The sequence below is a fragment of the Lethenteron reissneri genome, chromosome 12 (genome assembly GCF_015708825.2).
Source record: "Lethenteron reissneri isolate LAM-NWPU_2019-01 chromosome 12, ASM1570882v1, whole genome shotgun sequence".
NCBI classification, from domain to species: Eukaryota; Metazoa; Chordata; class Hyperoartia; order Petromyzontiformes; family Petromyzontidae; genus Lethenteron; species Lethenteron reissneri.
The window spans coordinates 8,550,475-8,564,651 of NC_083790.1; the positions used below are offsets into that span (position 1 = coordinate 8,550,475).

The window sequence follows — 14,177 nt, forward strand, 5'->3', positions numbered from 1 at the left end:
CTTTCCTTACAACGGATTTATTGAAAAAAAAGCTCCAATTGGGATTTGAAAAAATATAAAGTATCCATTCGTTCTGTTATTTTCGTTGGCCAACATGTAATCTCCCGTTAAGCAAGAAATAAATGTTCCCTTTTTCTTTCCACAGCGAATTGCTAACAGACTGCGATTGTCAGTTATCCTTCTTAAACTTTGACAAACGATAGCGAATTGTTTTAACGTGAGCTTGTCTGCCTTGTGTTGCGCTCTCTTTACGTTGCCATGCAAGTAGCCTGCAAATGACAGTTGCTAGACCTGAGGTTTAAAAAATGTGTTATCATGATAGCAGGCCGTGCCTTCAAGGCAATGGACGTTTTAGCTCTTGCTTCTCGTACTTTCGATTAGTCTCTTTGCTCCGAGCTACACAAAAACTCATACCTTAGCTGGCATGTCACTGTGTCCTCCGAGTTTTTATTGCTTCACCTGTTAGTGTTTGTGTGTGTGTGTGTGTTTCTAATCGGCTTTTGGGAGGAGTGGCAGAGAGGAAAAGAAAAATCTGTACAAAAGTGTTCGTCTGAAGCCATAGGCGATTCCTTTGGCAGGAATGTTAACCTGTTCATCAGGTCTGCGACAGGGCCCACTTTGTGCTGACTGCAGGCTAACTTGAGGTCTACAGACATGCAGGGATCACACATGAGCTGAGCTTAAGAGAATAACGTAACGTTACAGGTCATATTATATCTGGAGCTGCTTCAGCTTCAAAATAACCATGTAACTGTGCATTTACACGTTGAAGAACATGGTATATCACGAGGAGTAACATTGAAGTACAGAGGCTATAGCTTGTAGATAATTCATGGTAGAGGTGGCAAATATAACATATATAATTTAAATTATTCTTTGAACTTATACACAAATTCACAGGTTAGGTGCTCATTCGAGAATGACATGTTTTTTTTTATTTTACGGCCAGAGACATAATCCCTCTCTGCAAACCTGAAATGATTCATAAAGAAGGCCAGTCAGACAAAATCTAAAAACTAAAATTTTCCTCCTGGGTCGCTGTTGAAAAGAATGTGTTAGCTCAATGTGTTAGCTCAATAGGCCTTACCGGAAATAAACTCATTGACTGACTGACTCTCAGTGTCAGAAAAAAAAACTAGACTTATTTCTTCAATACACCTAATTCTGGTGGACAACTTCACTAAAGCATTAACCGTTTACAATATACATGTAACGCCAGAGTTTGTTGACACAATACAGTTACAAACATTTTCATTGTCCTTCCCGTATCAACCAGGGCCCAGTCTGTTTATAAGAGATAACTAGAGTTGAGTTCCCACAGAGTGGTGCTAATTTTATCGGCCTTGCCAGGGTGATGGGCCATGTCGACCGGAGCCTTGTCAGGGTGATGAGACATGGTGACCCCAGCCTGGAATTTTGAACTCAAAATGTTCCCATTGTGAGTTAAATCAGCTAACCAAAGTTCCACCCTGCCAGAAATATAAATGTTATCTTTATTATACTGTATGAATGTATAATACTGTATAAATGTATTATACTGATTTAAAGCTTTCGTGACTGCAGGGATTCATCTTCTTGGTTCTTTCGGTAAAGTCACGTAGAAGGGAAAATAAAACATAATAAAATATTTTATTATGTTTTATTTTTATTATTTTGTTACTTCCCTTCTACGCGACTTTACCGAAAGAACCAAGAAGATGTATTATACTGCATACATATAAACATTTAGTAAATATATACATTCCAGAAACATAAAGCAGTCAGGTCGATTGGCGGTTAGTCTCTCTCCTCATGCTCTTCAATTGCTACAACCTTTATAACTGTTCCTGTGAATTCTAGATTTGAAGCTTTCGTGACTGCAAGGATTCATATTCTTAGGTTTTTTCGGTAAAGTCACGTAGGTGACCACCTGAAGACGGAAGCTTGTGTTGCTTCCGAAACGTCGTGTTTTTATTTTATTTTTATTTTACTTGCATTAATTTTAATTTTTTACCTACGTTACTTTACCGAAAAAACCTAAGAATATGTTCCTGTGAACTTGATTGTTTGTTTCCTACACCCATGTTGAGGCCTTCCAAACTGACTCTTTCCTCTCACCCACACTGCATTCAACCACCACGCTGCAGGTCACAACACTTTTCTTTCTGCCTCTTTCCTCGCACTGCTCCACTTTGGAATTCCCTCCAACTGTCTGTTATCCAGAGTGCTTACAATAACCTCGCTCAATGCAATACACACATTCTCTCTGGGATAGTATACTCTCAATCGTGCCGTTTGTTGCTGGCTGCTTGGAATGTTTGACCTTTAGGTCTGTGCTCAGTGTAATTGTAATTTTAAAAAATGTAACGGGGGGGGAGGGGGTGTGGTAGTTTAGTGGTTGGTGCAACACGCTATAAACACGGTGACCTGAGTTTGATTCATGGCTCACATCAGTAGTGAGTGATATCTGAGTTGATAATGTTACATCCGCCTTCCCTGTGGGTCAATTAACCCCTGTAACCAGTGTGGTGTTCACTGCTAGGCTTTCACCTTGCAGTGCATTGGACATGGGCTCTCAATTATTATTATTAAACATGAGCTACCTTGATAAATAGTTAATTCATTAAAATGTTAGGTATTGCACTAATTAAGACTGTATTGTTTATTCGAACAAAAAAGACAAGTGAAAGGCACACAGTGCAGATAAAAAGCACGGTAAAAAAAGTATGCAGGTGAGGTTGGAAACCCACGAGAGCATCTATGAAACTCACACAAAAAAGAGCAATATATATACAAAACAGATTGTTCAATCAATGAAACAAAGCATACTAATTACAATTAAACATGTTAAACTCAGTCTTAAAAAAAACATGTTGGTTTTTGTATGCGTATGTATGCGTGAGAGTTAGGCTAAAAATCAATGCCCCTCTTTAAACAAACTATAATTACCTTCTTCAAACATTTTATAGTGGATAGTCAATTTGTATTTTTGATCTGAGCCCAATACTATCTAGCTGGTTGTTAACCTACGTTTCTTGCGTACAGATGCGACTCGGTAATTATTTCGTGTATTTGCTTTAATCATTCTGCCATAATTATGTTTTGTATACTTTCCACTTAATTGTGCACTGTAAGAGTCTGCACATTCTTTGATCCCTGCGAGTGCTCTGTTATTATAATGTACTGCATGTACAGTTTTTGTTGCAGTCAAAGTGCGTGCTAATTTAAGTTATTTGTTGCTGAACGACACTCTAAAATGAACCTGGATTACCACCTTAGGTGTTTTTTATTGGTTTCGTTTCCCCACAAGGTTTCTAATTCACCACGTTAGCAAGTTCTCCCAGGGTACAGGAGCAGTGCTGCCAACTGCTTAAAAGCAGACACTTGCCAAACAATCCTCAGCAGGGTTACTCGATTGAACTAGATGCAATACAATTTAGATTTGCGCAGTGTCTAAATGCAACCGCATCTCCAGACGCTTCACAGGAAAATAAACAAACATTTGCGACATGCATATGAAAACAAATGGTGTCTTAAGTCTTGATTTGAACAAGGGCACAAGAACCTCAACCGCACAAAGTTCAAGAGGAAGATGATTTTAGACAACAGGAGAAGAAGATGTGAAGGAGCGACCTCCCATAGATAAACATTATATAGTCAGTGGACAATTTACCAAGTTTCGATTTAAAGCTTTCGTGACTGCAGGGATTCATCTTCTTGGTTCTTTCCCTTCTACGTGACTTTACCGAAAGAACCAAGAAGATGAATTTACCAAGTGTTAAAGATGGTAAACTGATCAAATAAAATAAAAATCCTAAATACACACAAGCAACCCTCTTATAACTCTATATCATGCCCTTATTCCAGAAAGTCACTAGATTTTGTTTCAAGTTGCTCTGGCAATGTTTGTTGCCAGGGAAGACCAGACATTTTCCAGATCTAGTGACAACATCTATTAAGTTGGCGACTCTGCACAGGGACCGTTTGCAGAGAGAACAGAAAAATACGATATACCGTAAGCCACCTATGATAGTTTATCGATGGATATGTTGAGTTTTTAATCGATAGCCTAGGACCCCCTAGGCTATGGATTATCACCATAATTCATTTCAAATTCATGTTATATATGGTAAGAAAAATATATTAATTAGAGGCATTGAAACCAAACATGGACTTACACATTTCATTTTAAGTACAGTAATGTGCTATATATGCACTACACCAGGTGGATGGCACCAGTGGAAGAGCTTCCGGTTTACTATCAAGAGGTTTTGACATAATATCCTGGTCAGAGATTAACTCAGCCTCTCTTTTCTCCTAGGTCAATAAAATTAGGACCACTTTGGTGTTAAATCCATGGTGGATATCCGGTGGATATTCTGCCAAAGGAAAAATGAAATTTCTGCCATCTCCTCAAACCTGTGAACAGAATACGAATGTTACTGATGATTAATTGAGCGGGAAACCACTTTGCCTTTTTTGCTACAAGATACTTTGCGCCATTGCAGAGCATTAACATATTATGTTTTAATATTATTGCGTGTTTAAAGTCAATGGCGTCAAAGCATTGCTCACGTTAACTCGGTGGCATTGTGTATGTTTATACCTCGCCAATAGTTTCCATTGCCCCCTTGTAGTTCTGCTTTTTATCGAAGGACGAGCTTGAGCAGAGTGTTACAGGCGTTCACCATTCGTTTGACGCATCTACGATTGTATTTTCCTCGAAAACAAAACCTTGTTTATAAGCAAAGGCTGATTTATTTTTATTATAAGATTCGCACAAACATTGAGCTGAAATTCATATCAAATGCTTAGGTCGAAGTGCATGTGTGAGTAAAATACAAATGTGTGTCGTACACCCTCTCCGCCCGACATGGCTAAATAAATTAAATTGTCACGTGAACAAATGCGACAGTTTTTATTAGTTCAGCACACCGGTGAAAATCACATTACAAATTCATTCATTGGCTGTGTCAGGTTGAGAAAGGTGTACAACATACACTGGTATTTTATTCATAATAATCGTTTTTGGGTTAGATCGCGTTATTTATAAATGTGTCGTAACCCTCCACCACCCGACACGGCCAATCAGCAAAAAAAGTGTCACGTTGACAAAAGACAAATAGTTCACTACTTTAGCCCACCGGTGTGTTGAAGAGTGAAACCACAACATTTACATTCTTTAAGTACGACGTTTCGCTGGTAATTACATCCAGCATCATGGTGAAATTTTCCAGAATAGTGAAGCCCTCACTTGCTCCCGGTCTTTGTCAACGTGACACTTTTTTGCTGATTGGCCGTGTCGGGTGGTGGAGCGTTACGACACATTTATAAATAACGCGATCTAACCCAAAAACGTTTATTATGAATAATATTGGTCGCGAAAGCCTACGTGTTAAACTGAATGGTGTTTTACTCACGTGATGTGGCCCAAAATTCAATTACGAATCATATTTGTTGCGAAGTCCTGCGTGTTAAATCATACGATGAGGCACGTGAATATACTCTACGTCATTTCTGGAGAATGGATGCGATTATCTTGATGTAGCAATATTTACCTCGTCCAATGTACGCAGCAAACGAGAAAACCATATCCAGCTTGATTTTTTTCATGAAGAGATCCGAGCAGGACTTGCTGTATGTTTGGATATGATTGATTCCTAACGCATGGATAAGATTGCAAACATATTTGAGAAAGGGCATGGCACATAGAGAGAGATTATAGGTGTAAGGGATTATTTTGTATCGATCATTATTCATATTATTAATGCGCTTGTTTATCTAGCAAAGGCCTCACTGATACTCATGACCTTTCTGTTCAAGAGGGTCCTGCCAATGCATTGTTACACGCATAAAGCTCAATCACTCAAATATCCTGCTTTCAAAATATACTTCGTGGTGTCACTTGCGAGGTTTGAAGTTGACGTTACTTGTGAACAGTGTACAATCCTTGTTTCTTGTATTAATCATTGGGCCTCTTGTTGTGCAGGGAATGCCAGGTCCGCATGGAAACCCCGGACTCCCTGGATTTCCTGGTTCCAGGGTAAGTGCCTATCACGCTGGAGGTGGCTCAAGGGTCAGGAGGTCACGGGACTGGGTCGGTCACCGCTGGGATCCTTGGTTCAAATCTAGGTTTCAGCCACTTGTGAATAAACTAGGCTCTCAAATTGTAGTGAGTTCAGCCACAGTATGCTCACCAATGAATCCGTTTAAACAAAAAAAAACATTCATCTTGATTTTAACTTAATCTGGAAAAACTCCAGCCTTTGAAAATAAAAATGTTTGTTTTAACTGCCATGTCACAAACATTTCTACAGAGCAAATCACGTGGGAAAAAAACACCCACGAGTGTGGACAAAAGAAGAGGTTACTCAAAGGGACCTCAGAAGCAGTTTTGTGATATCTCCTTCAACAGGACATTCTGTAACACACGGGTGTCGACTGCACTGCAACAAATCCGAATAAATACTTCTCGTAACATGACGCTCATAGCTCAATTGGAATAAAATTGTGAACAAAAAATATTAAACAGAGGCTGCTACCGTGCCGTTTGGCAGAGTGCTGCCGTAATTGGGAAAATGCAAACCACCTCCTATAAAACAGACCTCAGCTCGAGGCTTTGAGCCAAATTTGATGCTGCGCTTGCCATACAGAATTTACGCTGTTGTCGTAATTTATCCCGACCCTACCAAGTGAAATACGTTCGTGCTGATTTTATTTAAGTGGGGGGGGGGGGGGGAGGCATTCATTGCACTTTAAACAAAGAATGTAGCACAACATTTATACGAACCAAAGATGTAGACCTAGTGGAACATTTTTCTAAGAGACAGCTAGTGTTTGGTTGGTTATTATTTTTCTACACAGTTTTTTGGAAAAATGTACATTGAATTCATACATGTACAGTATATTGAACCACAAGGTGAAACTTCATTGTGTTTTTTTATTTGTTTGGGTGTTATAGCTTCAGTCTAATGCTTCATAAACGGCATCATTCGCCATCACATTCGCTTCTCAATTTACAAAATCCACAAAGCATACTTGTAGACCACAATGTTCCACCGCTCAAGGCTGCCCATGCGATAGTTGTCAACCCATGCTTCGCATTTCCACCCAGCGGACTCACAGCTTCTTATAAAACACACACACAAATCCATTACTGCTTCATGTCGTCACAGCACCTGTTGGTGGCTAAAAAAGTGTTGCCGCCGCACCCCATCATAAATAAACATTGGCACACGTTGGGACGGGTAATTTTAATGCTAGCCCTGATTGTATCCTAAACTTTCATGGCACTGTGAAGTCGTCGGTGATGAATAACCGGCCATGCGGAGACGCTTGACATCCCTTCTCTCACTCTTTGTTCACTGAAGCCGCCATTGATGCTCCACTTTCCACTGATGCAATACACCGTGGATACCCGCACGGACATGCGCATTTTTGGCGATGCTCTCCCCTCTGTGTACGGCAACTGGGATTTTTTGGTTCGCTCCCAGGGAAATGAATGCGCACAAACTGCACCAGATTTGTGCAGGTGGTGGAGATTTTTTTTCCCCTTTTGCTAATTTTTTTTCTACATCCAACTGGAATGAGTTTGCTGTTTCCTGTCTCCGTCACCCCTAACTCAGCACAACTGACAGCCGGGGGGCCTCTTGCCAAGTATTTCCAGGAAGAAATATAGTGCATTCTCTCTAGGGCCACTGGCAAGAAAATGGGAGAGAGAGAATCAGGTGTGAATTAAGGGCTGCCGCTCAGCCACGGAGGCAGCTCACTCGCCTCCTCCCGGTGCAGCCCACGGTGGAGTTGAAACCTTACCCCGTAGCCCAGTGCCGAGTCGCATGGCATCATCCAGCACGCATCCTCTAAGGGGGGGATATTAATTTGAGCGTTAAGCCAGTTGCGCTGCCTGCTTGTCCACATTCAAGATCCCACTGACGTTTGTCTGCAGCACAAGGCCAGTGTTTGTATGCGTGTGCGCTGGTGTCGGCTATAAATCACACGCCATCTCCCTAAACTCTCACCCTGCCAAAAGAGTGCGTGATTGATAAGGGCAACCCTTGTACTCGTATCCTGCCTCAATAAATCCCTAATGACAATCGAATCCCAATGTAAGCACCAACTCTCTATAAGTAAAGTTTTGTTTGTCATTGACCTTGCAATTTGCAAAAAAAGAGCCATTGTGTGCCAGTGTTTTGGCCCAAATCCCACATATGACTATGACTCCACGATTAAAATATGGAGAATTAGTCGCAGCCTTCCCCTGCATGTTTTCCAGGATCTGAGGACCCTTTTATTGAAACACAATCTGGCGCGCTTGTCCTCATTGGCCACACTTTCACAAGTCAATCACGATGTGTGGATGATGGGATGAGGCATAAACAGCTTGTTGTGGGTTGACCGTACACGTCGCTCGGTATTGCAATTCGCAGAGGAGGAATTTGAGGACAATAGAAAACATTTTCTCACATTAAGATTCATCATCAAAGTCATTGCTAGTTATTGCAGTGGTTAGCATGGGCCCTTGTGCGAGGAGTGAAAATAGGGCTCCCTGTCCAATTTACCTCCCTCTTTGTCGCCTGGCCCCAGTGCCACTCTGACCCGTGGAGGCCGGGTGCACACTCAATATCTACGCCACTGACTTCATTTCTGAGTTGGATGCTGCGATCATTGCTGAATGAGACTAATTTATCCAAAACTCCATGATTATCCTAAAGGTACATATTTTCTGTGTTGCCTTCAATCATTGATGAAATTATGGTCAATACCTCATAAATATGTATTATTTTTGAGCATTTATGCTACCTAATCTAGTGCTGTGTTTCTGTATGTGTATATACACGTATGCATAAATGCATACACACATACATATATATACACACTGCTTAGTAGCTTGTGTTATACTAAAACCTGGCTTTAACTCACCCCGGCAGCTTTAGTATTGAATGTTACCACTGCAGCTCCACCAGCTACACCAGCCACACACACGTGGTGCTCAGACTCAAGGACACATTTACTCACATACTCACCTTCTCACACAGTGCACTCATGAAGCAAAAGCATAAAAAATAGACTTTTTTATGCTGTGCCTAACATGTGCCCTATGTTCAAATGACGTCGTCTCATCCACAGCTGTGCTACTGCTTCATGCCGCTGCTGCGCTAATGTCCTCGCTTGCGCTCTGCCCCTACACCCCCCACCACCCTGTACATCCCGCTCCCACCCTAACGCTCTCCAATGTCCAGGGGGAAAAGGGCGACCCTGGTTTTTCCCCCCCCATGCAGCTACCTGGGGAGAAGGTGAGTTGCGGGCAGTGTGCCGGCCCGTGTGTGCAGTTGCTTGCGCCGCGTGCGGTGGGAGACCTCGACCCACTTTGCCCCCGTTTACACATCTCGTTAAAGTTTACATTCGTGGAGGTGGCTATGGGGAATGGTCGTTGACTGAGATCCTGGATTCGAATCCGGGTTTCAAGCCACCCTTGATTAAACAAACTGCGTTCTCGAGGGTTGATGGTCTGTGTCAGCCTGGTCACCAATGCCTGCACAAAATGAATGTCTGAGTTTGTTGGGTTTTTCACTTAATTTGCCAAATTATATTTGAGATCATGAAAAATGTTGGTACGATTGACATGCGACGGACACTCTTTGTAGGCAGCCTCTGCTCCTATAGTGGATAAAGAGGCCTCGTTAAGTAACTTCAGAACCATTTCTATAAACCTGTTCTAATACACAGGGTGGTGAACTGCTAGCTCCTACAGTTTCAAAATTACATGATGCCCAGAGCTGAAATGGAATGTATTTGGGGAAAAAGGAAAAACAATGGTGAAAAATTACATTTTTAAAAATAAATGTTCTGGTTAAGTGATTAACCCTGTGTTAAGATAACTGTCCCAGACAGTGCTTCATTTAGAGGGCATGTCTAACATTATTTAATCATGAATAATTAAATTGTAATTTAAATGGTATGAATCAGAAAACATACATGGGGTTTTTGTTTTATTCAATATGTTTTTAAACATCGCTGTAGAAACCTACGTGTGTTTTAAATTATGCACAACCGTACAGCAATTTTTCCGTGTATTCTAGGGGCGGGAAGCTTGATGGCTCACAGGACAAACACCGGCGTATTTTCCTGCCAGAGGCAATCGTGTGCCTCTTGAGGCTTCTCGTGGAAATCGCTGATGGACCCCCACATAGTTGTGTAATGTGCCGCTACCCCAGCAACTCGCTTCAATAGCAATTGCAGCATGTGGCCCTCGCATGATAAATATAATGGGCCGCAGTGGAAGTAGTGTGCAGTATTAGCATGGGCTGAAAATATATCCTTAGGTTTTTTTCGGTAAAGTCACGTAGGTAAAAACATTAAAAAGTAAAATAAAATAAAAATCACGACGTTTCGGAGGCAACACAAGCTTCCGTCTTCAGATGGTACCGTCACAGCCACGACAGCTGTATCAAGTAAATGAGAGATTTCAGGAGTTACCACTGCGTTTATATAATGGTTGGAGAAGGTGGTGGGGCATGGGCCGCATCTTTATTATTAATATGGTAAGGTGAGGCTTGAGACTAAGACTAGACTGCATAACAAAGGCTGAGCCTTGTGGGGAGGTGCGGTTTGTGACTCAACCTGTAACGGGGAGACCACTATTATTATTATTTGCAAGATCCGACCATGTCCGCTCAGTGCTTGCCAAGCTGCATTGGTTTCCGGTCGCCAAACAAATACATTAGAAGGTCGCACTTATCACACACAAAGCGCTTGCCACAAACGAACCACAATACCTTGCCGATCTTTTTCGATTTAAAGCTTTCGTGACTGCAGGGATTCATCTTCTTGGTTCTTTCGTTAAAGTCACGTAGAAGTGAAATAATAAAAATAAAACATAATAAAATAATTCTCACGACGTTTCGGGCACAACGCAAGCAGCCATCCTCAGGTGAAGAACAAGTCGGAAAGACATGCAAGACCTGGTCTTGTCCGTTAGATGTCATGGAAAGACAGACCTGTTCTTCACCTGAGGACGGCTGCTTGCGTTGTGGCCGAAACGTCGTGAGAATTATTTTATTATGTTTTATTTTTATTATTTTATTATTTCCCTTCTACATGACTTTACCGAAAGAACCAAGAAGATGGACTTGCTGATTTTGTCAAGGAGCATAAACCATCATCACGCGAACTCCGATGATCCTCGCAGCGGCATTTGGGTAGCCGTCGAACAAAGACAGTCACTGCATCGCCTTCTGGAATGCTCATCTGATATTAGGAAGCCACTGAAGCTATGCACTTTTAAACCTAGATTGAAAACTCATTTCTTTAGAACTGCTTTTTGTGTTTAGTGTTGTTGTCCTTCGTCCGCACGTCCGATTAGCGCGGTTGGCTACGTGCGGTGCGAAAGAAGTTCAACGTGCGTGCACTATTAGCAAAACAATTCGTCAATGCATGACAGACACAACTAACTTACCAAAACATATTCTTAGTCATGTTTGCATAGAGCAGTAGTGCAATACTCAGCACACTTTGCTATGAAGCTGGAAATATTAGTGTTATGATCCCTTAACCGTGGCTAAAACCATTGACAATTACCTCTGTTGTGATAACTTTTTTTGTAGTTTATACCTTTGCTTTTATACATTTCCTTGATTTGTTTATAAATAAAAATATTTTCTGAGGTTTTCATTTATTTAATAATAGGATTGAGCACTGAGTGTGATTATGCATGCAGTTATTGTACAGCATTGTGAGATGCAATAAGCATGCATGATGATATATAAAACTGAAATTATCATAAAATTGGAATTTGAACCAGCTCACGGCCTACACCGTCACCATCCCACACTGACCACATTAGTGAGGTCAATCTTATCCCATAATCGACACAGGGTTGGGTGATTTGGGGGGGGGGGGGGCTCATTCAGCAGTGGATTTACAATGGCTGCAAATAAATAATGTAAAAAGGGCACGCACTTAATATCTCACCTAACCCGTCGTTCATATTCTTAGTTTTTTTCGGTAAAGTCACGTAGGTAAAACATTTTAATTAATAAAAGTAAATTAAAATAAAATTAAAATCACGACGTTTCGGAGGCAACACAAGCTTCCGTCTTCAGGTGGAACCGTCACAGCACGATAGCTGTATCGTTCATAATTGCGCATGCCATCGTGCATTTAGGGTGGATTATAGACATCGGTAACTGCTTCGATGTTCGTGCAGTCAAATCAGTGAAACTTATTCGGGGCAAGTCGCCAGTGTGCCTGGCACATCTCAATCAAGCCGTTGATTACAGTTTCGGTATTAACACTTTTGTTTGGTGATTTGCATTTGTAAACTGCTTTCCTCCTAATTTTCTGACAGGGTGACTCTGGCTCAATCGGTCCACCTGGGTTGCATGGGCCGCTAGGTTCAAAGGTAAGGTGAACACACCTAAAAGCGAAATACAGCAAACAATAATACAGTACTGTTAGTGTTTTTGTAAACAGCAGCACAATGTATTGTATGCTGTAATACCTCTTGGCAGACTAAGAAAAATAACCAAGAAATCATAGATACGCTTAAACATTCAAATATGAAGAGAGGTGGACATTAAACAGTTCCTGATACTCGTTGTGTTCAGCAGCAATGTCTGTTGGCAAATATGCCAAATCCATGCTCTATAAGTGTACGCGATTAACTTGAGATATTCCAAAAATGGACAGGGCTATTTTGGTAGCTTTTCGCGAATAATTCTTCGGCACCGTGCCTAGCGTTGAGCCTTCGCATGTTTTATCGCGCTTGTCAAGTCCGATTTGGGCCATTTCTCAGCAGACTGCGCGCAGCGCGCACTGCCTCTCTGCCAGATCTCGAGGCCAAACATTTAACTGCGAGTTTTGGATGCAGCGCTTCAGTTCGACTCAGGTGGTGACAGATGCGAAAGCGTCAGCGCCCCGGAAAAAAAAACCCGCATGGCCTAAATTTACGGCGCATGCAAAAGTACAAAAAGCATCTCCAAGTTTGGAGGGAGAGGGGGTGGGGGGGCGCAGGGGGGCAGCACAGAAATATGATGATGATGATGCTCGAGGATGGAGTGGGGAACCCTGCCACGATCACTTGAGTTATCTCGCTAAGCGGGGAGTCGTGTGGCTGCCACTTTGCCTGGCAGACGAAACTTGACTCTGGCCAGCTGCCAAGCACGCAGACAACTTTAGGAACGTACGGACAGACAGAGCGGACGACAGCTTAGAGCACATGGGCAGCTTCGTTCTTCGCCCTCTCGTGCGTGGGGGTGGATCTGCCCCAAAAACATTATTGCATCATGCGTGGGCTGCTGAGGGTGTACAATAACATGTTAAGGAAATGCAACTATAGTAATACTTTTATTGGAAAAAGTTATTGCACTTTAAATGAGTATTGTGGAAACATTTATGAGCCCTGGGCTTTTTGCTATAATGTGTAACAATTCTGGTGATGTTTTTTACTCATACGTTTTCATTTAACACAATATTAATACAATTTATTTATCCACAAAAGCTTAAACTTATTTTCTTTTTACATTTTCTGAAGCTTAAACTTCATCCAGTGCATGCACGTTCAACAGAATTTATTTTTGTCAGCGTTTTATACTGCTTTTGGAAAAAATGAATTATAGTTTCGTGGCTTATTTTGTACCTTTTGTTAACAGGGTTCCAAAGGTTACCAGGGACAGATGGGACACCCAGGGGAGCCGGTGAGTCCAGTCACATGCACCTAGCTTCTTCACTCACACTTGTGTGCAATAGGGCCAGCCCCAATGCTGAACGATGCACCACGTTTCAGTGATGGGAATTAGCGTTGTTTGTAAACTCATTATGTGCACGGACAAGTCAAGAATGAAAAGAACAAGGATTTGCAATGTTAGGTAACTCAATGCATGTCACAATCTAACTTAAACTCTTAATATATAAATTTGTAGATACATATTCACAAATGCAAATCTAAATATATGCATGCAGGTGCTAATTATAAAAGTGTTATGGTTTTACATGTGCTAAGTTACAAACTCATAAATGCTTTTGTTATCAAATTTCAAGGGATCTGACACCTTTTTAATGAAAAAGGCTAGCCGATAATAAGCAAGCAGCATTAAATATGAACTGAAATAGTATGCATTTAAGAGTGCCATTGGTCATCCAGGTGTATGTGAGTGCGTAGTTAATTTCTGGCCATTAAACTGTCAGTCAATTGAGCCAAG

At 41.4% G+C, this 14,177-nt stretch overlaps 1 protein-coding gene across 4 annotated transcripts in view; it reads left to right on the forward strand.

Moving 5' to 3' along the window:
* Positions 1–14,177, forward strand: part of COL24A1 (collagen type XXIV alpha 1 chain) — a 159,907-nt gene that overhangs the window by 56,729 nt on the left and 89,001 nt on the right. For all 4 annotated transcript variants that reach the window (XM_061550648.1, XM_061550651.1, XM_061550649.1 and 1 more), the window contains 4 exons: positions 5,969–6,022; positions 9,219–9,272; positions 12,326–12,379; positions 13,629–13,673. In XM_061550648.1, the coding sequence (XP_061406632.1) occupies positions 5,969–6,022; positions 9,219–9,272; positions 12,326–12,379; positions 13,629–13,673 (207 nt within the window). The remainder of the gene's footprint in view (positions 1–5,968; positions 6,023–9,218; positions 9,273–12,325; positions 12,380–13,628; positions 13,674–14,177) is intronic.